The following is a 22,076-nucleotide window of genomic DNA, read 5'->3' as shown; positions in this document are numbered from 1 at the left end:
GACTGCATGCCATCGGATCAGGTTGGTTTAGTCTGGCCCGATCTGAAGCTTTTCAAGCTTCAAAGGTATCTGGCAAGCCATTTATTTTTTTTTTGCGGTGGCACTTGCCACCCCGTAGCAACACCTGTTAGCATTATGTATAGTGCTGGTGCAGTAGTGCATTCAGCTAAACAGCTTATACACCAGATATACATTGTGTTTTGGGGGCCCAGGAAGGACAATTGCTGCCTCACTCCGTGACTAGGAGCTGATGGGTATCTATCCTCGCAAAACAAAGCAAGCTGTAATGAAAGCTTTATCTTCCCCGAGGCAGACCCGCAGGGTCCAGTGTACGCTTGGCTCCGCCCATTCCCTTCTCCTTGCCGGAGCTTCGTCTCCCATGGTAACGGGGCCTGTAAACAGCAGAAGGGAGCTGCCAGCCCGGGACGGTCCGACTGCGCTTTGAGGACAGCAAAGAAGCGGCAGCGGCGGAACAGGGAAGGTAACGCCCGGTTACCGAATAGGGGGCTAAAATATCAGCAGGCAGGAGAGGAGAACTGCCCCCCCCCCCCCCTGATGAGCGGCAAGAACAACATCTAGCAGCAGTTTCCCTGACAGGAGGAGAATTCTAAAGGGGGGGGGGGGGGAAGCAACAACCTACGGCTGCAGCCCCGTCCAGGTTCCCGGGGGCCAGCTTACTTACCGTTTATTACTGGCCCGATTTCCAGTTCTCAAAACTGAGGGTACGGTAGCTCCTTTTGTGGGAGGTGATACAAAAGAGGGGAGGGGAAATCCACTGGAATACAGGCATTTTTTGGCTCCTTGAGGAGGAAACATGTTTGACATAACAAACTTGCAGCAGGACGTGGTTTGTTTTTTTTTTAATGTCCTCCTTTTTTCTTGCTGCACAGCTGTTCATACCTGAGTGTTCACCGCGAAGGCGATGAAATAAGGTGCACGGTGAACTCTGCGCTAGTTGTCATACTTTTTTTTTTTTTTTTTTTTTTTTTAGCGCGCACAACAAAAGCAGGCATCTCCGCGCGGGATGGAATAAAGGGCGGAGTATGCAGATGAGATGCGCGCAGAAAATCTGCGCTAAAGCGAAACCCGCGTGAAATCACGCACGCTCGTGGCCTTATGTAATAAACCGTTCAGAAAGCCACACTGAAACCCACATTAATGTGGTGACCTGCGAATGATTCTCGGGGGCGAAAGCCTTCCCTTTTTATAAAACAATGAAGAAGTTAGTGGTCCGGGAGTGGAACTTAAGTGGGTAGAGCAATGTCTAATCCTTTCGTGTTCCATCTCCAACCGCATGGCAGTTATACTGGCTGATGCTGGCAGGAGCTGGAATGCAGCAGAGATTTCTACAGCTGGCCAACAAAATTGGTCCAAACATCTGGAAAAAGTGAAGGTAATCCATGATTACATAAGAGTAAACCAGTCTCCAGACAGGTGCTTTAACGAAAGTCCTGACCTGTACCAGATGCTAAAAAACGCACATTCAAAAACCCATGCTAACCGATGCGTGGCTCCCTGCATAGCCCGTGAATAGTTATTTGCCTCATTTGTATGCACTCGAGCTAAACCAGCCGTGTGTTTTAAAGTGGGTTTTATGCATGTGTTTTTCCCGCCCTGAACACTGTATTACATACTCATATTAAGCTTGCGTGGGAAAAACATGCGCTAAACCCCATGCAAGAGCACACAAAACACCACAGTGGCTTTAGTGCTGCTTATTACATCAGCCCCTGCCTGTTCTCTGCCAGATTTATAGCAAAGCACGGGAGCCTCAGCAGCATTACAAGGTATCAAGACAGTTGGCAAAATTCCATCTCCTCGCTGCACTCCTAGATCAACCCCCAGCAGTCTGCAGTGTCCTGCTTAATAATGTTTATTCTGCATAAAGTAGTAATGAGTCTGCATGGCACATCAGAAGGCCCAGCCTCCGTAGGGGGCTTGGGCTATTTAACCAGGGCTGCTATCTGGGAGTGTAGGCATGGCAAGTGATGAGCTGGGAAGAGTGGTGGTGGTGGTGGTGGGGAATGCAGTAGACTAGGGCAGGGCTTGCAAGTATCCTGGCCATCGTGGCAGTTTGAACTGGCCAGTCCTTTGATGAGCAACCAGGGGTCCTTGGAGACATACGGGCCGATGCAGTAAAGTGCGCTCAGGCTGAGTGCACTGTTAGCCCCCGTTTGGCCACGCGTTTTTGACACGCTATTTTTACCCCTTATACAGTAAGGCCTATGGCCTATGCCTGTATTGCGCTGGTAAAGGTCACTTGTTGGCCATTTGTTGGCCCAGTGACCCGAGAGGCCGGGAAACACCAGAGCCTAGGAGTCAGCGGGGAAATGACCCTGGGCTGCACCAATTCTGCTCCCTAATGTATCGTGCCTGTGACCTTCTTCCATGCCCACAGGGGATTGACTCTGGCGCCGGAGGGAATTTTATCTTGGCGGATCTCGTTGCACATCTGGATCTGCCCACACTACTTAGAGAACCACCATTGACCATTTCTTCCATCCGAGGGGATCCTCTTCCCAGGAGGATTACGCACACTACCGCTCCTGTGAGACTCCGCACCGGGATCCTTCATGAAGAGGAGCTCACCTTTTTCATCCTGGAGAAGACGATTCACCCAGTAGTCTTAGGCCTTCTCTGGATCCAGAAACACTCTCTTCGCATTGACTGGCAGACACTGCTAATAGCCTCCTGGGGTCCTCTGTGCCATTCATCCTGCCTCCAAGAGGTGTCTCACCCTGGTCTTCTCATGGCTACCGCCCCACTTACCTTGCATCCGCAATATGCCGACTTTGCATATGTTTTTTCCAAGGAGAGGGCTGAGACACTCCCTGAACATCACCCCTTTGACTGTGCGATCGACCTTCTTCCAGGAGCCATGCCCCCTCGAGGGCGAGTATACCCTCTATCACTACCAGAAACCCAAGCAATGTCCAAATATGTTCTGGAGAACCTCGACAGGGGCTTCATCAGACTGTCCACATCCCCAGTGGGAGCTGGCTTCTTTTTCGTGGCAAAGAAGAATGGGTCGTTGCGGCCCTGTATCGATTACCATGGGCTGAACGCCATCACCAGGAGAGACTGGTACCCACTGCCACTCATTCCTGAACTCTTGGATCCGTCTACAGGGGGCCAAACTATTCACGAAGTTGTACCTCCGAGGGGGCCTATAACCTTGTGTGCATAAAGCCAGGCAACGAATGGAAGACCACCTTTAATACAAGAGACGGCCACTATGAGTACTAAATGATGCCCTTTGGCCTTTGTAATGCACCAGCGGTGTTCCAACACCTTATGAATGAGGTCTTCCGGGTCATGCTTCACTCCTGCGTCATCATGTACCTTGATGACATACTGATATTCTCCAAGGATCTCGCTTCCCATCGCAAGGAGGTCAGACAGGTAATTCAATGCTTACGGGACCACAAGTTGTTTGCCAAACTAGAAAAATGCTTGTTCGAACAGGAGGCGCTTCCCTTTTTCGGCTTCATTGTCTCATCCACAGGATTTCACATGGACCTGGAAAAGGTTTCTAACATCCAGAATTGGCCCCAACCTACAGGGCTCTGAGCCCTCTAGCATTTCCTCGGGTTTGCCAATTTCTACAGGCATTTCATCCCGCAATACTCCTGGCTGGTAGCACCCCTTACTGGCCTCACTAAGAAGGGAGCCAACACCAAGCAATGGCCACTCGAGGCGATAACCGCCTTCAAGGACCTGAAGCATGCCTTCCTCCAAGACACCTGCCTGCGGCACCTGGACTCCACACACCTGTTTGTGGTGGAGGTAGATGCCTCCGACACAGCCTTGGGGATGGTTCTGAGCCAAAATTCTCAGAAAGGAGCCCTGCTGCCCTGTTTTTACGTCTCCTGGAAGTTCACGCCTACTGAGAAGAATTACAGCATTGGAGACAAGGAACTCCTGGCCATCAAGATGGCACTCGAGGAGTGCTGGCAGTGGCTCGAGGGGGCTCAGCACACCATTACAGTCTTTACAGATCATAAGATTCTTGAGTACCTCAACCGCGCCCAACAACTAAACCCCCGTCAGGCTCGTTGGTCGCTAGTTTTCAGCAGATTCAACTTTTCCCTCCGCTACCCATCGATCTCCAAGAATACTCGGGCTGATGCTCTCTCTAGAGCCCTTGAGACAGAAGATTCTCCATCTGTTCCCTAATACATCATTCACCTAGCAAAGGTGGTTCTCGCTACCAGCTACCATCCAGTCCGCTCCGCCAGGGAAGACAGTGGTACCTCTTCGACTCCGACAAAAGGTCCTGTCCTGGGTCCATGATTCTCTCATAGCTGGACACCCTGGAAAACCCCACACACTTGAGTTACTGCAACGCTATTACTGGTGCCCCAAGTAGAGGGGGATGTGAAGGCCTACACTGACTCCTGTCCGACTTGCACCCAACAGAAACCCCTTGCTGGACGACTATGATAGGACCTACTCCAACCGCTACCCATTCCCAAGGAGCCATGGACCCATGTCTCCACGGACTTCATGGTGGACCTGCCACCCTTCAATGGTCATCACGTTATTTGGGTGGTCGTAGATAGATTTTCAAAGATGGTCCATCTCACCGCCCTTCCCAAACTACCCTCAGCCCCGGAGCTGGCTCACCTATTCACCCTATATATTTTCTGCCTACATGGACTCCCCCGGCACATTGCATCGGACTGCGGAGTGCAGTTCACTGCTAACTTTTGGCACTCCTTGTGCTAGAAATTTGGGATCCAGCTTGACTTTACCACAGCATACCACCCGCAGGGCAACAGCCATGCTGAGCGCACCAACTGGGCCCTAAAAACCTTCCTATGCGCCTTTGTGAACAGTAGACAGGACAACTGGTCCTCTCTACTCCCTTGAGCCGAATTTTCACACAACTCACACGTCCATTCTGCAACTGGCTCTTCGCCTTTCTTGGTGGTCTATATTAGGCAATTAGCTCCACCACTTCCCACGACCCTTTCGGTGCCATCGTCTGCAGCGCAGCTCACTGCTCAGCAGCTGCATGCCCTATGGACCCACACACAGGACCACCTTCGATGAGCGGCCGAGGAAGCAGAAAAGATGGCCAATAAGCATCTGCAGCCTGCGCCTCTCTTCAAATCTGGAGACCGGGTATGGCTTAGCATCCACCACATTCAGCTGAGAGTACCCTTGATTAGACTGGCCCCCCGGTACCTCTGCCCTTCTCCATCACAGAACAATTGGTCCGGTCACCTACCGCTTGAGACTGCCTTCCTCATTAAAAATACACAACACATTCCACGTCTCACTCCTTAAGCTCCTGGTGTCCTCCTGGCCACAATGGGAGATCCCGATACCCCAGGACCTGTCAGCTGAAGAAGAAATCTATCAGATAAAAGAAATACTGGACGTACGACATCATCACAGGAGATGGGAGTTCCTAATTGCTTGGGAGGGGTTCGGGCAGGTTGAGAACACTTGGGAGCCCACCTCCAACATACTTGATATGACTCTTCTTCGTCAGTTTCACACCTTGCTTCCTGAGAAGCCCAGACCTTCTAAGAGGAGGCGTAAAGGGGGGGGGGGGGGGGGTACTGTTAGGAATCCTGGCTGTGCTGGCCCGCGACCAGGTCCACTTACCTGCGCCAGCCGGAGGCCTGGCTCTGCTGCCGCTGCTCCCGGCCACCGGCTCTGCTGCCACTGCTCCCGGCCGCCAACTCTGCTCACAGCCTGCTCTTGCAGTGCCCCGAACGCCACCAACTCCAGCTCCTTGTGGTCTCCTCTCTAGGCACGCACACATGCCTAGTCACGGAATTTAAAGGGCCAGCGACGGGAAAGTTCCCCGCGACTCGGGCGGAAGATGTCAGGCTAGGCGGGTATTTAAACCCTGCCTCTTTGCTTCCAATTCACCTCAGCAATTCATCTCAGCAACGGGTCCTGCTCACTTGAGAGTGTGAGTTGTGTGCGTTCCTGATCCCTGCATTCCTGACTCCTGCCTTGCTTTGTTCCTGATCCCTGGTTCCAGTGTTCCTGTTCCTTGCCTCCGGTTCCTGCCTTGCTCCTCATCCCTTGAATTGCTTTCTAGGTTCTGTCTCCTTGCCAGGTACTCGACTCTGCTTGATCGCCGCCGGCCTCTACACCTGGACTCCTGTGACACTGTTATGACTTGAGAGGTGGACCCTTGGTCCGGCGAGGAATGTAGTCCCCTCGTCGGTGGGCGAGGCCAATCACGAAGGTCACTGGAGGTACTAGAAGAAGATCTGGATGCAGGCGCCTCCAGCAGGTCGAGAGAATAGGGATGAGCACCTCCGGTGGGTCGAGAAACTGAAGCTGGCGCTTCCAGCAGGTTGTGGAAACCGAAGAAGTATCAGAAGTCAGTCCAGAGAACAAGAACCAACACACTCTGCAGTCAGTCCAAGGATCAAGGAGCCAGAATACCCCGCAACCAGTCCAGGGGTCGAGAGCCAGAAGAATCCGCAGCCAGTCCAGGGGTCGAGAGCCAGAAGAATCCGCAGCCAGTCCAGAAATCGAGAATCAAAGAGAGTCCGCAGCCAATCCAGAAGTCAGGAGCCAAACAGGAATGACAGCCAGTCCAGGAATCAAACGCAGAAGCAACCAGGAACCAGAACAAACAATACTGGAGCCACGAAGCCTTAAATAGTGCAGGGAAGATGGAGACAGCAGGAAGGAACCCCCTACACTTCCTGTAGGGGTTCCTTTAAGGCCGGGCACTTGCCGCCCGCGCGGCCTTAAGAGATCTCCGGGGGGCGTGGCTTAGCCGCGACGAAAGATGCTGCGGCCATCTTGGAAGGCAGCAACGCTGCCTCGGAGGCAGCCTGCCGACGGCGGCCCCGACGTAGCGGAGGTGAGTGACCGGCCCCCCCCCCGGAAACTTGCTTTTCTTTTTCATGTAAAATCTGTTACTGTAAATGCATATTTTTAAATTGTTTGTGGGAAGGTGGTGCCAGAAGTGTTTTCAAGGCTCTAAGGTTCGCCTATGACACCTAATACCCTTACACCAGCCCTGGCTGCAGAAGAGAAAGCAGGATTCCATCTAGAGATGTGTTACTTTGGGTTAGTGGTTCTCCCCAGTTCAAGCCAGGGCTTAATTTTCTCTTTTTATAAACCCAGGGAACAGTATAGGTCACTTCTGGGTCCCCCCTCCCCCCAGCAGCCCCTGAGGAACCAAACACCAATAAAATATTTCAAAACAGCAGACACATCACATAATAACCACAAATTAAAAAGGCAGTCTTAACAAGAAAAATGAACCTAAAACGTCACCTTTACTTTCCCTCTCCAGCAGCATTCCTACTCCTTTCCCTTGCAGGCCAGTAGCACACAACAGAAGCAGCAGTAGCTGCTGAAGCTGTCCTCGTGATCCTCTTCCTTAGGGACTACAACCAGTCTCTCGCTCTCTCTCTGTCTCTCTCACACACACAGACACAGACACACACACACCACCAGTCACACCCTGAGGACCAGTTCCTGTGTCTCACACACCAATCATCTCCCAATCCAGTCTCTCTCATACACAAACACACCCACACCAGTCACCTTCCTGGTCAGTCTCTCTCACACATACACACGTGACCTCTCTGACCAGTCTCTCTCAATCACACAATGCTCTCTCTCTCTCTCTTACACACAGGCTTTCAGTTGCACACATGTTCATTCTATTTCACACAAAGGATCTCAATCACACACATGTTCTCTCTCTCTTACTTACACACAGGCTCTCTCTATCTCACTTACACACAAGTTCTCAAACACACACATGCTTTCTCTCACATCACACACAGCTCTCTTTCTCACTTATAAACTAGCTGGCTGGCTGTCTCCCACTTCCACTTCCTCCCTCCCCCGGAGCACAAATGGTAGCTGCAGCAGCCTCCTCCAACCCCATGGCCTTAGAAAGAAGGATCCCATTGTCTGTGGGGACTAATGCTGCTGTGTCCCTTGCTGATTGCTGGCTGCTTCATTTTTTGCTCCAGACCTATGCTGCTGCTTGGGGCTGATGCTGCCGCGACTGCTGCTCCTTTTCAATGCAGCATGGCCTTTTCTTCCTGTGCGCCCCGCTACACATCACTTCCTCTTCCAGGCCGTGGGGGCGGGAAGAAGAAAAGGCCATGGTGCAGTTGCTGGCTTCAACGAATACTGCTGGCATTCCCGTCCAGCCGGGTTTGAACGTTCTGATAGCCCAGGCGGCAACAGCAGCAGTGGAAGAATGTCAGCCTCTCGCTCGGTGGAGGAAGGAGAGAGAAGAGCAATGAGAAATCAGTTGCACGCGACACACCTGTCCCAACACACCGGTTGAGAATCGTTGTCCTAGAGAATGGGATTGGGAAAGGGAGGGGGCTGCTGCAGAATGGGGAAGGGCTGGCAGCAAGAAAGAACTTTACACCATGATGCAGCAGTGCTGGACTGGGGGCACTCACCGTGTGAGCACTTAAGCAGCAGCACAACAGTAGCATGTTGTGTGTGTGTGTGTGTCAGAGTGAGAGAGAGAGACACACCCATACACACTTTGTGAGAGAGAGGGTGTGTGGGTAGGTGTCTTTCTGACACAGACACACTGTGTATGGGTGCGCCTTTGGGTCTGAGCAAGAGAATGTGTCTTTGTGTGTGTCAGTGTATATGTGCCAATGAAGTTTCAGCAACCTAAAAATGTGTTTGTGACTGAGCGTGTGTGTGTCTGACACTAGCTGAAGTGTCATTACTTGCAACTGGTTCAAGAGCCAGACCGGGAGTCCAGGATATATCTCTATAAGAGATATAAGTAGATGTGTAGGGGGCCCAACCAATTTGCATGGATGGAATGGGGGCTGCAGCTCTCCTCACCCTGGTCGAAGAGCTCCAAGGGAGACCCCCCCCCCCCCGGCACTGGTTGAGGCCAACAACTTGTAGTGTGACCCCGCACAAAAAAGGTTGCCCACTCCTGTATTAGCAGGAGGGCTCTTGTGTCCCTAGTGCTGGTGAAGACAGGGACCTTGCAGAATCAGAAGTGCAGATTTTGAAGGGGTGGAGGAGAATCTAGGAGGCAATGAGGTTTCATGCCAAGAGTCGGGGGGTGCGGGTGGGGGGTTGTCATAATTTCATAGGTGCAGCTGGAAGGAGGAATTGGGGGGAACCCTATAGAAGCAACTTTTTTAAAATGAGATCAGGAAGGAGATGGAGGAGTGGTCTTTCTCAAAACCACTCAGTGGCTCCCTTGAGGTCATGTTTTCAGGATATCCCTAATGAGTATGTATAAGAACATAAGAAATTGCCATGCTGGGTCCGACCAAGGGTCCATCAAGCCCAGCATCCTGTTTCCAACAGAGGCCAAACCAGGCCACAAGAACCTGGCAAGTACCCAAAAACTAAGAAGATCCCATGCTATGGATGCAATTAATAGCAGAGGCTATTCCCTAAGTAAACTTGATTAATAGCTGTTAATGGACTTTTCCTCCAAGAACTTATCCAAACCTTTTTTGAACCCAGCTACACTAACTGCATTAACCACATTCTCTGGCAACAAATTTCAGAGCTTTATTGTGCATTGAGTGAAAAATAATTTTCTCCGAATAGTCTCAAAGGTGCTACTTGCTAACTTCATGGAATGCCCCCTAGTCCTTCTATTATTCGAAAGTGTAAATAACCGATTCACATCTACTCGTTCAAGACCTCTCATGATCTTAAAGACCTCTATCATATCCCCCCTCAGCCGTCTCTTCTCCAAGCTGAACAGCCCTAACCTCGTCAGCCTTTCCTCATAGGGGAGCTGATCCATCCCCTTTATTATTTTGGTTGCCCTTCTCTGTACCTTCTCCATCGCAACTATATCTTTTTTGAGATGCGGCGACCAGAATTATACACAGTATTCAAGGTGTGGTCTCACCATGGAGTGATACAGAGGCATTATGACATTTTCCGTTTTATTAACCATTCCCTTCCTAATAATTCCTAACATTCTGTTTGCTTTTTTGACTGCTGCAGCACACTGAGCTGACGATTTTAAAGTATTATCCACTATGATGCCTAGATCTTTTTCCTAGCTGGCAGCTCCTAATATGGAAGCTAACATCGTGTAACTACAGCAAGGGCTATTTTTCCCTATATGCAACACCTTGCACTTGTCCACATTAAATTTCATCTGCCATTTGGATGCCCAGTCTTCAAGTCTTGCAAGGTCCTCCTGTAATGTATCACAGTCTGCTTGTGATTTAACTACTCTGAATAATTTTATATCATCCGCAAATGTGATAAACTCACTCATCATATTCCTTTCCAGTTCATTTATATATATATATTGAAAAGCACCGGGCCAAGCAAATCTGTCTCATCGTATTTATTTGGGATATCCTGTTTATAGCCCTCGAGGGCTGGGAATGAATACCACTGGGCTAAATAGTTGATGCAGGATAATTTTCTGTCACTAACCAGCTAAGTTGTGATTGAAAATTATCTTAAAGCTAACCAGCTACAAAGAGTGGGATATCTTAACCACTGCCAGTCTTTGGGAAGAGTGCACTGGGTGGTCGCTTGGGGTGCTGTAAGCTGAGGGACACCCTGGGCACTGCTGGCATTGCCAGTTACACTGAAGAGCCAGTGTAGAGCTGATTTTCACCCAAGGCACCATGAGCCAGCCCTAATCTTAACCACTCAGTAGCTTATTGAAAATGCCCCCCTTATGTGCAGCATAACGTATAATCAATGCTTCTTACAAGTTTTGTGGTTTTCATCTTAGTCCACTTGAATATATAGAAATAAGGCTCAACAAACAAGTTGTAGGTGTGACCTTTTTATTGGACTAACTTAATACATCTGTGAGTAGCTTTCAAGAGCTATACTGCCTTTATTAGCTCAGTAAATAAACAGTTATACTAGGTTTACAGGTAGAGTCATGAAGGCCTTAGGTCAGGGGTCAGGAACCTTTTTGGCTGAGAGAGCCATAAACGCCACATATTTTAAAATGTAATTCCATGAGAGCCATACAATATGTTTAAAACTAAATACAAGTAAATGTGTGCATTTTATGTAAGATCACACTTTTAAAGTACAATAAGTCTCTGAAAATATTACACCAGGCCTTAAGACACCAATACATCTCCTATTAGGAAAACGGACCAAGTCAGGCTGCTATAGAGTCCTACACAGAAACTACACGCCAGCAGAAAACCTCACCTGAATCACGTGCTGTCCCTCACCTAACATAGAATAAAGAGACCAAAACGCATAACAAGAATCATGCAGAAAAAACTGAATTGGAAACTGCAACAAGCCAGAGTCTCTGTATGCAGTGTAACAAAGGAAAAAAGAAACATCACCCATCCTTATAAAACAAATCAAGAAATATAAAATCATCAGCAGTAAAACTGTACTAACAAAAAGAACATATTTCGAAACAGCTGATGAGTGGAATATCCAATAATTAAAAACTCATATAAAACATTTCCAGATACCAACAAAATATTTCAAAATAGCAGACACAAAGACCCAGTAATGAAAAATAATAAGGATACAAAAATTTTTTTGCTCTGCATACCTGGGAATGTTTGATATCCAGGTGTCCTGAGATTGTTCTGAATTAGCAGGAGGTGGGGTGGTTTGCTTGGAACTTTCTCCTCTTTCAGTCACATACCAGCGCTCTCTCTCACACTGGCTCTCAATGACACACCTATACACACATGCTCTCAGTACTCACATATACACATATTTTTTCTCTCTCACATATAGGCTCTTAATTACACATTTACACACATGCTGTCTATCTTTTCACGCTTACACACACACACAGGCTTTCAATCACATAAATACATGCTGTCTTTTTCTCTCACACAGACTCTTATTCACATGCTTACATGCTCCCTCACCTAAATCAGCTCTCAATCACACACAGACACACATGGTCTCTCTTTCTCATTTACACACAGGCTCTCAATCACATACTTACATGCTCCCTCACCTAAATCAGCTCTCAATCACACACAGACACACATGCTCTCTCTCTCTCATTTGAACACAGGCTCTCAATCACATACTCACATGCTCCATCACCTAAACCTGCTCTCAATCACACACAGACACACATGATCTCTCTCTTACTTATACACACAGGCTCTTAATCATACATACACATGATTTCCCTCACACACAAAGGATCTCAATCATACACACATACTCTTTCACACAAACAGGTTTTCAATCACAAACTTACACATACAGGTTCCCAATGGTAAACTTACATTCATGCTCTCTCTCTCTCTCTCACAGGCAGGCTCTCAATCACAGACATACTCTCTTTCACATGTACAGGCTCTCAATCATTCACATACATGCAATCTCTCACACACACACACACACACACACAGGCCCCCCGCGGCCCGGAAGAGGAAGTGGAGAGTATCGGGTGCCTGCGCGGCAAGAAGAGGCCACGCTAGTGCGCTCGGCATCGGCCCGAAGAAAAGAAGACTGCAGCGCGGCTCGGAGGAAAATGAAGAGGTTCAATCGCGGCCGATGGGACTCCGCCTCCGCGAGGGCTGAAAATGAAGAGGTTAGCGTTGGGCGGCCGATGGGACTCCGCCTCCGCGAGGGCTGAAAATGAAGAGGTTAGCGTTGGGAGGAGGCTGCTGCTGCCACGAGTTCCCGGGGTGGGGGTGAGAGAGAGTGAGCGACTCGCTCATTCACTCTCTCTCATCGGCCGCGGTTGAAGCTCTTCATTTTCCTCCGAGCCGCGCTTCAGTCTTCTTTTTTTCGGGCCGATGCCGAGCGCACTAGCGTGGCCTCTTCTTGCCGCGCAGGCACCCGATACTCTCCACTTCCTCTTCCGGGCCGCGGGGGGGGGGGGGGGGGGGAAGAAGAGAGCTGACTCCAGCTGACCTGCCGCGTTCTGCCCGGGCTGACAGCATTTTAAGCCCGGGCGGAGGAGGACCGGGGAGCAGCTGGGTCAGCAGGAAAGTGTGGCGACTGTCTGCGAGCCAGATGCAGCCCTGAAAAGAGCCATATCTGGCTCGCGAGCCATGGGTTCCCGACCCCTGCCTTAGGTTATCTGCATTTGCTGTTTCAGCTCAGTAAAGGGGAGGGAAAGTGTTACATTAATAACTAGTAGCCAAGGAGGCTTGGAAAATGCAACCTCTTACTGCTGGGAGCGAATCAGAGAATAGATCTCTCTATTAGGATCACTTGGGTACTGCTTCTACTTTTGGATTTGCCACTGTTGGGGGATACTGGATTCAATGGACCATTCTTGTTATGTGCCATCTCTGTCAGCCAGGTACTAAAATTACCTTACTATTGGCAGTATAATAGAGCAAAGTAGAGTCACTGGGAAATGAAAGTGAAACTGAGGGGAAAATGTTACATAATGACACATTGAATGTATTTCATTCCCAGAATGACTCAGTCTCAGGCAGAGGGCGTCATAAAGAACATCATTCGAGAGATAGCACAAGAATGTGCGGTTAAAGGGCAAACTGTGGCTGAAACCCTGGTGGCTTTTATGGTGAGTGGAAAATTGATCATTTGTTAATTAATTTATCTATTTAAAGCAGTGTTTTGCAAACCTTTCAGGTACAAGGCGCATCTACATAATATGAAGACACTCAGGATTCACCTGTAACCCTCACACCCCTTCTCTCACACACATAAATAACTCTACATAAACCAAGTTTAGGAGGTCAATGTTATGATTTCGAGGTTTTGAGTGGATTCTTAGGTACTGTGGGAGATGACCACGCTCACAGAGAGGAGCCCCGTGGGGAGCCACAGTACTGGGCTAGACTCAGGATGCACAAACACAGAGTTTTGTCTTTTATTATACAGCAGTTGTATTCCACCAGAGGTGGCAGTAGTGAATTGATCCAGAGGTAGCAGTCCAGGGACTCTCGGCAGAGGGAACCCGTCTCACCAAGATGGTATAGGGATTAGGGATTAGGGATGTGAATCGTATTTCTGACGTATTTCTGACGATTGAAAATATCGTACGATATTTTCAAAGTCGTACGATATTTTCAAAGTCTTCAGAAATCGGGGGCTCCCCGAAAACGATAGGAAAACCCCATGACATTGTTCATAGGATTCTCTTATCATTTTGGGGGAGGGCGGGAAAAACGGCACACATAAACAAGCCCTAAACCCACCCCGACCTTTTAAAACTGCTCCCTTAGCTTCCCCACCCTCCCAACTCCCCCCCCAAAAACGTTTTAAAATTACCTGGTGGTCCAGTGGGGGTCCTGGGAGCGATCTCCCGCTCTCGGGCCTTCGGCTGCCACTAATAAAAATGGCACCGATGGCCCTTTGCCCTTACCATGTAACAGGGTATCCGTGCCATTGGCCGGCCCCTGTCACATGGTAGGAGGACTGGATGGCCCGGGCCATCCAGTCCTCCTACCATGTGCTCCTACCATGTGACAGTTTACACAGGTGCCATAAGGTTTGGTAACATAGTTTGTAATCAATATTAATTGTTAAATGTGATAAATCATGTCCAGGTCTCTCTATATCAGTTGTGAGAACAAAACTAGCTTTATAATTGTAACTTATCCTTTAGTGATGAACTATCAATTAAAAACTACACACTTAGGGGCGGATTTTAAAACCCCTGCACGCGTAAATCCTTCTGGATTTATGCGCGCACGGCCCTCGCGCGCCAGCGCGCCTATTTTGCATAGGCGCCAGCGTGCGCAGAGCCCCAGGACGCGCGTAAGTCCCGGGGCTTCCTGTCAGGGGCGTGGCGGGATGACGCGGCGTTTAGGGGCGGGGCGCGGCGCTTCGGGGGCGGCGACGTGGGTGTGGTTTCGGCCCGTGGGCGTTCTGGGGGCATGGCTGCGGCCTCCAGAACAGCCCCCGGGACCGGACCATGGAACGGGGCAGCCGGGCGACGCGTGCAAAGTTACGCCTGCTGAAAGCAGGCGTAACTTTGCCGACAAAGGTAAGGGGGTGGTTTAGATAGGGCCGGGGGGGTGGGTTAGGTAGGGGAAGGGAGGGCGAAGGAAAGTTCCCTCCGAGGACGCTCCGAAATCGGAGCGGCCTTGGAGGGAACAGGCAGCACGCGCTGGGCTCGGTGCGCGCAGGTTGCACAAATGTGCACTCCCTTGCACGTGCCGACCCCGGATTTTATAAGATACGCGCGGCTACACGCGTATCTTATAAAATCCAGCGTACTTTTGTTCGCGCCTGCTGCGCGAACAAAAGTACTCGCTCGCGCAAGTATTTAAAATCTGCCCCTGTGTGATTACTGCATTGTGTGTGGGTGTTCAATTGTTCATACCGTGCACTTCCCTGGGTTATATTCTTCCTTCTCTTTTTGAAAAGCTTGTTTAAAGAGCCAGGTTTTAAAATTTTTTCTAAAGGTTTTGCTGTCTCTTTGTAATCTTAACTCCAAGGGCATGGAGTTCCATAGTATGGGTCCTGCCAAGGACAGCACCTTTTCTCTTACTTGTGTTAGTCTTGCTGTTTTGACTGATGGAATAGTTAGTGCTTTATTGGCTGATCTTAGGTTTCTGTTAGGGACGTGTACGCGAAGGGCTGTGTTCAGCCAGTCTGCTTTTTCGTTATATATTAATTTATATATGGTGCATAGTATTTTGTACTGTATTCTTTGTTCAATGGGAAGCCAGTGTAATTCAGCCAGTGTTTCGGTGATGTGGTCTCTTTTACTTTTGCCAGTCAAAATTCTTGCAGCTGTGTTTTGCAAAATTTATAGTGGTCTTAGTGAGGTGTATGGTAGACCCAGTAGAAGGGCGTTACAATAATCAGTGCTTGCAAATATCAACGTTTGTAGAGCTGATCGAAAGTTGGCGGTTGTTAGAAGTGGTTTAAGTCTTCTGAGAGCCATGAGTTTGTCGTATCCTTCCTTTATTTTTAAAGATATATGTTGTTTTAAGCTTAGCTCTGTGTCAATTATTACTCCTAGGTTCCGTACTTTCTCTGCTAATATTATTTGTTGGTTGTTATTGAGTGTGATTGGGCTCTGTGTGATCTCCATATTTTTTCGTTCTAAATGTAGGAATTCTGTCTTCTCTATATTAATTACTAACTCCATTTGGTTTAGTAGCTTTTTGATGATATCTAGATACATGTTAGCTATGTTTAATGTTTTCTCAATTGTGTCGTCAATGGGTAATATTAATTGAATATCGTCAGCGTATATATAGTGTGTGATGCCCAGACCAGCTAGCAGGTGGCATAATGGTAACGGGTATATGTTGAAAAGTGTAGCAGATAGGGCGGATCCCTGTGGTACTCCTGTTTGAAGGTTTATTTTTTCTGACATTTCTGACATTGCGTCTTTGATTTGTACTTGGAAATATCTGTTACTTAGATATGATCTAAACCATTTGATAGTTTTGTTACTTAATCCTATTTCTTCTAGTCTATTTAAAAGTATGTCGTGATTTACATTATCAAAGGCCACTGACAGGTCTAGCATCACTAGAATGTAATGTTTACCACTATCGAACCCCCTCATGATTTTATCTGTCAGCGCAAGCAGTAGTGTCTCTGTGCTATAGTGTTTCCGAAAGCCATGTTGTGAAGGATACAGGATGTTATTGCTATCTAGGTGTTCTGCTAGTTGCTTTTGTATAGTTTTTTCTATTAATTTTGTAATTAAGGTAGGTTTGATACTGGTCTGTAATTGTTTAGGTTAAGTGGATCGCTGTTTTTCTTCTTTAAAATTGGTTTTATGATTGCTTCTTTTAGTGCGTCTGGCATGGATCCTTCCTCTAAGGATAGATTAACAATCTTTGCCAATGTCGGGGATACAGTGTTAGCTACTTTTTTTATGTCTACGGTTGTTATTGTGTCATATGCATGTGGAGCGGCTGGTTGCGGACCACGCCGGTAGGCGCACCCTACTCAGCCAGTCAGGGCTGGTCGCGGACCATGCTGGTTGTTCCCCACTCAGGTTGGTTGAAGAAAGTGGTCTGACATGGGACTCAGGTTGGTTAGAGGTGAGACGAGACTCAGGTTGATTGAAGAAGGTGGTCTGAGACGGGACTCAGGTTGAAGAAGGTGGTCTGAGGCGGGTCTCAGGTTGAAGAAGGTGGTCTGAGGCGGGACTCAGTTAAAAGGAGGATTCTGGAAGGCTGAAAAGAAGGTCTGAGAAGACTCAGAATTGGTTGAAAATAGGAGGACTCCGAAAGATTCACAGTGTCCACAATACTGTGTAGGTACTGCCACATCACACGCCCTACACAGCCAAGCCTGACTGGTCAAGAACCACGTTGATGGTTCCCAATACAGATTGTTAGAAGATTCAAGACAAGGACTCCGGCGAGTCTTGGTCCGAGGGGCGCCCTCCACAACCAATGAAAGCCAGGCGCGGACTACGCCAACAGAACACGTTTTAGACAGAATTCATTCGTGATAATGGAGGCAGATGCAATAAACTCCGAAGGTCTGGCAGGATACAGGAGAAGGAAGGAAGCTTGGAGACAGAACTCAGTGCAAGGAGGATTAAAAGCCGGAAGCTTCAGGAGGTTGCGTTGCCGAGGACATGAAGATCAAGATACATGGATCCGAAGAGACCTCTGAAGAAGAAGATTAAGTTATGTGAAGACATCTGGCGATGAAGATCAGGATGTGAAGACATCAGGAGATGAAGGTCAGGTTATGTGAATACATCTGGCAATGAAGATCAGGATGTGAAGACATCAGGAGATGAACGTCAGGTTACTTGAAGACATATGGAACACAGAAGCATGACAAGACAAGAGACCAAGGAACGAAGAACATCTAGACGAAGACACGGGATTCCACATGGAACGAAAGCCTTGAGAAGCTGGAAGACGAAAGTCCTAAGTAGGACTGGCTCCTTGCGAAGGCAAGGAAGGAATGAAAACTGAAGCCCTTTATACTGCTGAAGAGGCAGCTCCTAAGATGAGGTCAGAAGTGCACCACGCCCACGCTGTCCCTTTAAGAAAGGAAGGAACGCGGCTCCGCCCCCTAGGAGGAGGAATGCAGAATCCTGGAGAGCAGCGTCCCTGCTGCTGAAGACACAGGAGCAGGAACCAGACCTCAGGCAGGCCCCGGGATGGATGGTGGCTTCCCTGCCACAGGAAAGTCCGGGGATGATGGCCCTCTCTCCATGGAGGAACTGGAGGTAAGTTGGTGGCCTCTGGGCCACATGGGGACACTGGCGACGGCCTCCTAGCTGCATGCCACATGGGAATACTTTGGCAGCCTCTGGGCCGCATAAGAGGACTGTAGGCAGCTCCCAAGCCATAGAGACTGAGACAGCGCGGCTCCAGCCATGTAAGAAGCATGTCGGTAGACTCCGGGCCATGCAGGATGTCACAGCACGGCTCCAGCCACGTGAAGAAGGTAACGGTGGCCTCTGGGCCACGGAAGGTGCAGGAGTGCAGCTTCAGCTGCACGAGGAGAGCGTCGGCAGCCCGGGCTGCAGGAAAGCTGAAACACCATGGCTCCAGCCACGCTGAAAAACGGCAGGCAAAGAAATAAGAGGAAAAAAAGGTGAGAGACTGCCCAAACGGGGCAGAATCACAGCAATTGGAAATTTGTAAACTATCAATGATATCATCTATGGTACCTGAAGACTGGAAGGTTGCCAATGTAACGCCAATTTTTAAAAAGGGATCAAGGGTGATCCAGGAAATTATGGACCAGTGTGCCAGGCAAATTGGTAGAAACTATCATAAAGAACAAAATTGCTGAATATAAAGATGAGCATAGTTTATGGGACAAAGCCATGAGAGATCTAGAACGGGTATATGTGAATCGGTTATTTACTCTTTTGGATAATAGAAGGACTAGGGGGCACTCCATGAAGTTAGCATGTGCACATTTAAAACTAATCAGAGAAAGTTCTTTTTCACTCAACGCACAATTAAACTCTGGAATTTGTTGCCAGAGGATGTGGTTAGTGCAGTTAGAGGAGATGTGTTTAAAAAAGGATTGGATAAGTTCTTGAAGGAGAAGTCCATTACCTGCTATTAATTAAGTTGACTTAGAAAATGGCCACTGCTATTACTAGCAACAGTAACATGGAATAGACTTAGTACTTTTTGGGTACTTGCCAGGTTCTTATGGCCTGGATTGGCCACTGTTGGAAACAGGATGCTGGGCTTGATGGACCCTTGGTCTGACCCAGTATGGCATGTTCTTAAGTTCTTATATTTAGCCAAGGGAAGTCTTGCCTCACAAATTTGCTACATTTTTTTGAAGGCATAAATAAACGTGAATAAAGGTAAGCAAGTTGATATAGTATATCTGAGTTTCCAGAAAGCATTTGACAAAGTCCCTCATGAGAGACTTCTTAGGAAATTAGAAAGTCATGGGATAGCTGGCAGTGTCCTATTGTGGCTTGCCAACTGGTTAAAAGATAGAAAACAGAGAGTAAGGCTAAATGATACATTTTCCCAATGGAAAAAGTTGAATAGTGGAGTGCCCCAGGGATCCATTCTTGGACCGATGCTTTTTGATATATTTATAAATGACCTGGAAATGGGAACAAGTGAGGTGATCAAATTTGCCGATGACAAAAAATTATTCAAACTTGTCAAATCACAAGAGGATTGTGAGAAATTGCAAGAGGACATTGCAAAACTGGGAGACTAAGCATGCAAATGGCAAATTAAATTTAATGTAGACAAGTGCAAAGTATTGCACTTAGGGAAGAGAAACCCAAATTATAGCTAAAAAAATGAAAGGTTCCACATTAGGAGTCACCACTCAGGAAAAGAATCTAGGTGTCATTGTTGAAAATAAGTTGAAATCTTCTGTTCAGTATGCAACAGCATCCAAGAAGGCAAATAGAATGCTAGGGATTATTAGGAAAGGAATGGAGAATAAAACAGAGAATATCATAATGCCTCCGTATCCCTCCATGGTGTGACCTCATCTTGAGTATTGTGTTCAGTTCTGGTCACCACATTTCAAGAAAGATATGGAAGATTTAGAAAAGGTACAGAGAAGGGCAACCAAGATGATAAAGGGGATGGAAAATTCCTTTATGAAGAAAGACTAAAGAGGTTAGGACTTTTCAACTTGGGGAAGAGACAGCTGAGTGGAGATATGATAGAGGTCTATAAAATAATGAGTGGCATGGAAAGAGTAAATGTTAATCAGTTGTATACTCTTTCAAAAGTACAAAGCCCAGGGGACTCACAATGAAGTTACTGGGAAATACTTTTAAAACTAGTGAGAGAGAATTTTTTTTACTCAACACATAATTAAGCTCTGGAATTCATTGCCAGAGGATGTGGTGAAAGCAATTAGTATAGCTGTGTTTTAAAAGGTTTTGGACAATTATCTGGAGGAAAAGACTATTAACAATTATTAAGGGATAGTTGCAGAAATCCACTGCTTATTCTTGGGATAAGAAACTTGGAATCATCTATCCTCTGGGATTCTGCCAGATACTTGTGACCTGGATTGGCCACTGTTGGAAACAGGATATTGGGCTTGATGAACCCTTGGTCTGACCCAGTATGGCAAATCTTAATATCTTATGTTCTTATCTGTCCCTTAGAAACACAGAAACATGATGGCAGAAAGACCATATGGCCTATCAAGTCTACCCATACGCACAACTGTTTAGCTCTATAATTTCTACCTCTCTCTGAGATTCCTTGTGCTTTTGTCATACCTTTTTGATTCAGACACTGTCTTTGTCTCCACCACCTCCATTGGGAGGCCTTTTCATGCATACGCCACCCTTTCTTTTTCTTTCTTTCCCATTTAAACTTTTATTGTGTCATCCAAAAGTATTACAAAACTGATAAACCAAACATCCAATCACAATTCTAATATTTATTCAATCATTTATCCCCTTCCACCCTCCCACTCCCCCATCCCCTTCATCCCTTGAAGTCGACAGACTTTATCAAAAGGGTTTCAGATTAACTACCCAATATGTGCTCTCTAATAAAAGAAGAGAAAGGTGTCTCGACTATAGATTATTTCTGAACAACATACATCTGTTACCAACAAACTTGGACATATTCACACATCAATGGTAGACGTATCCATAACACCAACAATATCAATACACTACAAAGGAAGCAGTCCATGCAAATCTATCTCATGCATATTCATTTTGGATATCCTGAAATCTGATTGGCTAGGTGTATCCAGAAGACTCGGTTGAGAACCCCTTGGTTGGATACTAATCTCCCACTGGTATCAGCAGAAGTGTCAGGATAGCTGCAATAGGCATACATGACATAAAATTGACCTTATTTAAAATGGAATGCATGGGATATTGAAAGATCTAGCTTAAACAGAATGCTTTATCAGGCCAGAATTTTCTTGCTTAAAGTGAAGGAACAAGGTTACTCAGCAGCAGCAAATAAACTAATACACACAGGTAGTCATTTTCAAAAGGATTTACATGCTTAAAACTGAGTTTTATGTCCATAAGTGGGTGTTTGAAATTGCTATGATATGTTATTGAATTGTCAATAGGTTTTATGTGTGGACGTGCACTTGAAGCGTGTAAATGGGCTTTTGAAAATTGCTACTTTATATGCTTCTTTAACATGCACAAGTCCTTTTGAAAATTACCCCCATAGCCAATTAAAGCAAAGCATTGTCTGTGGAGCTATAATAGAAGCCTGGTTTTAGACTTGTTATATATTTTACAGTATTTAAATGAACTGCAACTATTAGTGAACTGCTGTCCAGTGGTTTTGGATGGGTCTTGTAGTAAGAATTTCCTGATCTTGTATGTAAGCTCTAACTCTGACACAGTGTGATCGAGGACAAGTTACTTTACCTCCTTGTGCATTAGTTTACTAATCCTAACTTCTTCCCAAAGACTTCTTTTTTTCTAAAGCTGCTGCACAGAATACAATTTCATTGAATATGTATTGACATCTACCTCTGAGAAAGCTGAATGTCTGCCTCGGAGGTGATTCATGTATATAGCGCTTTGGGATTCTGTTTGAAATGAAAAGTGCTATAGGTCAACCATTTCATGCTTTTATGAATACTGCAATATTGGAAGTCATTTTTCTGTAACAAAATTATTCTCACCAATCACATAAAGGTCATTAGGAAGAATATTCATTGGGCTGTGGAATATTGAGGTCGATAGATGGAAAATGAATGTGTGCTGAAATTGAAAAAAAGCAATTATGGCAACCACAAACTGGTTT

The 22,076-nt window shown here is 47.1% G+C and overlaps 1 protein-coding gene across 1 annotated transcript in view; it reads left to right on the top strand.

Annotated features, from left to right (window-relative positions):
• Positions 1–369: 369 nt before the first annotated feature.
• The window catches only part of CFAP206 (cilia and flagella associated protein 206), a 236,876-nt gene continuing 215,169 nt past the window's right edge, over positions 370–22,076 (top strand). Inside the window, exons 1-2 of the mRNA XM_029595447.1 lie at positions 370–481; positions 13,351–13,459. Coding sequence (XP_029451307.1) covers positions 13,352–13,459 — 108 coding nt within the window. The 5' untranslated portion in view covers positions 370–481; position 13,351. The remainder of the gene's footprint in view (positions 482–13,350; positions 13,460–22,076) is intronic.

Source organism: Rhinatrema bivittatum, chromosome 3 (assembly GCF_901001135.1).
Source record: "Rhinatrema bivittatum chromosome 3, aRhiBiv1.1, whole genome shotgun sequence".
NCBI lineage: Eukaryota > Metazoa > Chordata > Amphibia > Gymnophiona > Rhinatrematidae > Rhinatrema > Rhinatrema bivittatum.
Note: the sequence above shows the minus strand (reverse complement) of the source record. Positions and strands in the feature narration are given on the sequence as shown.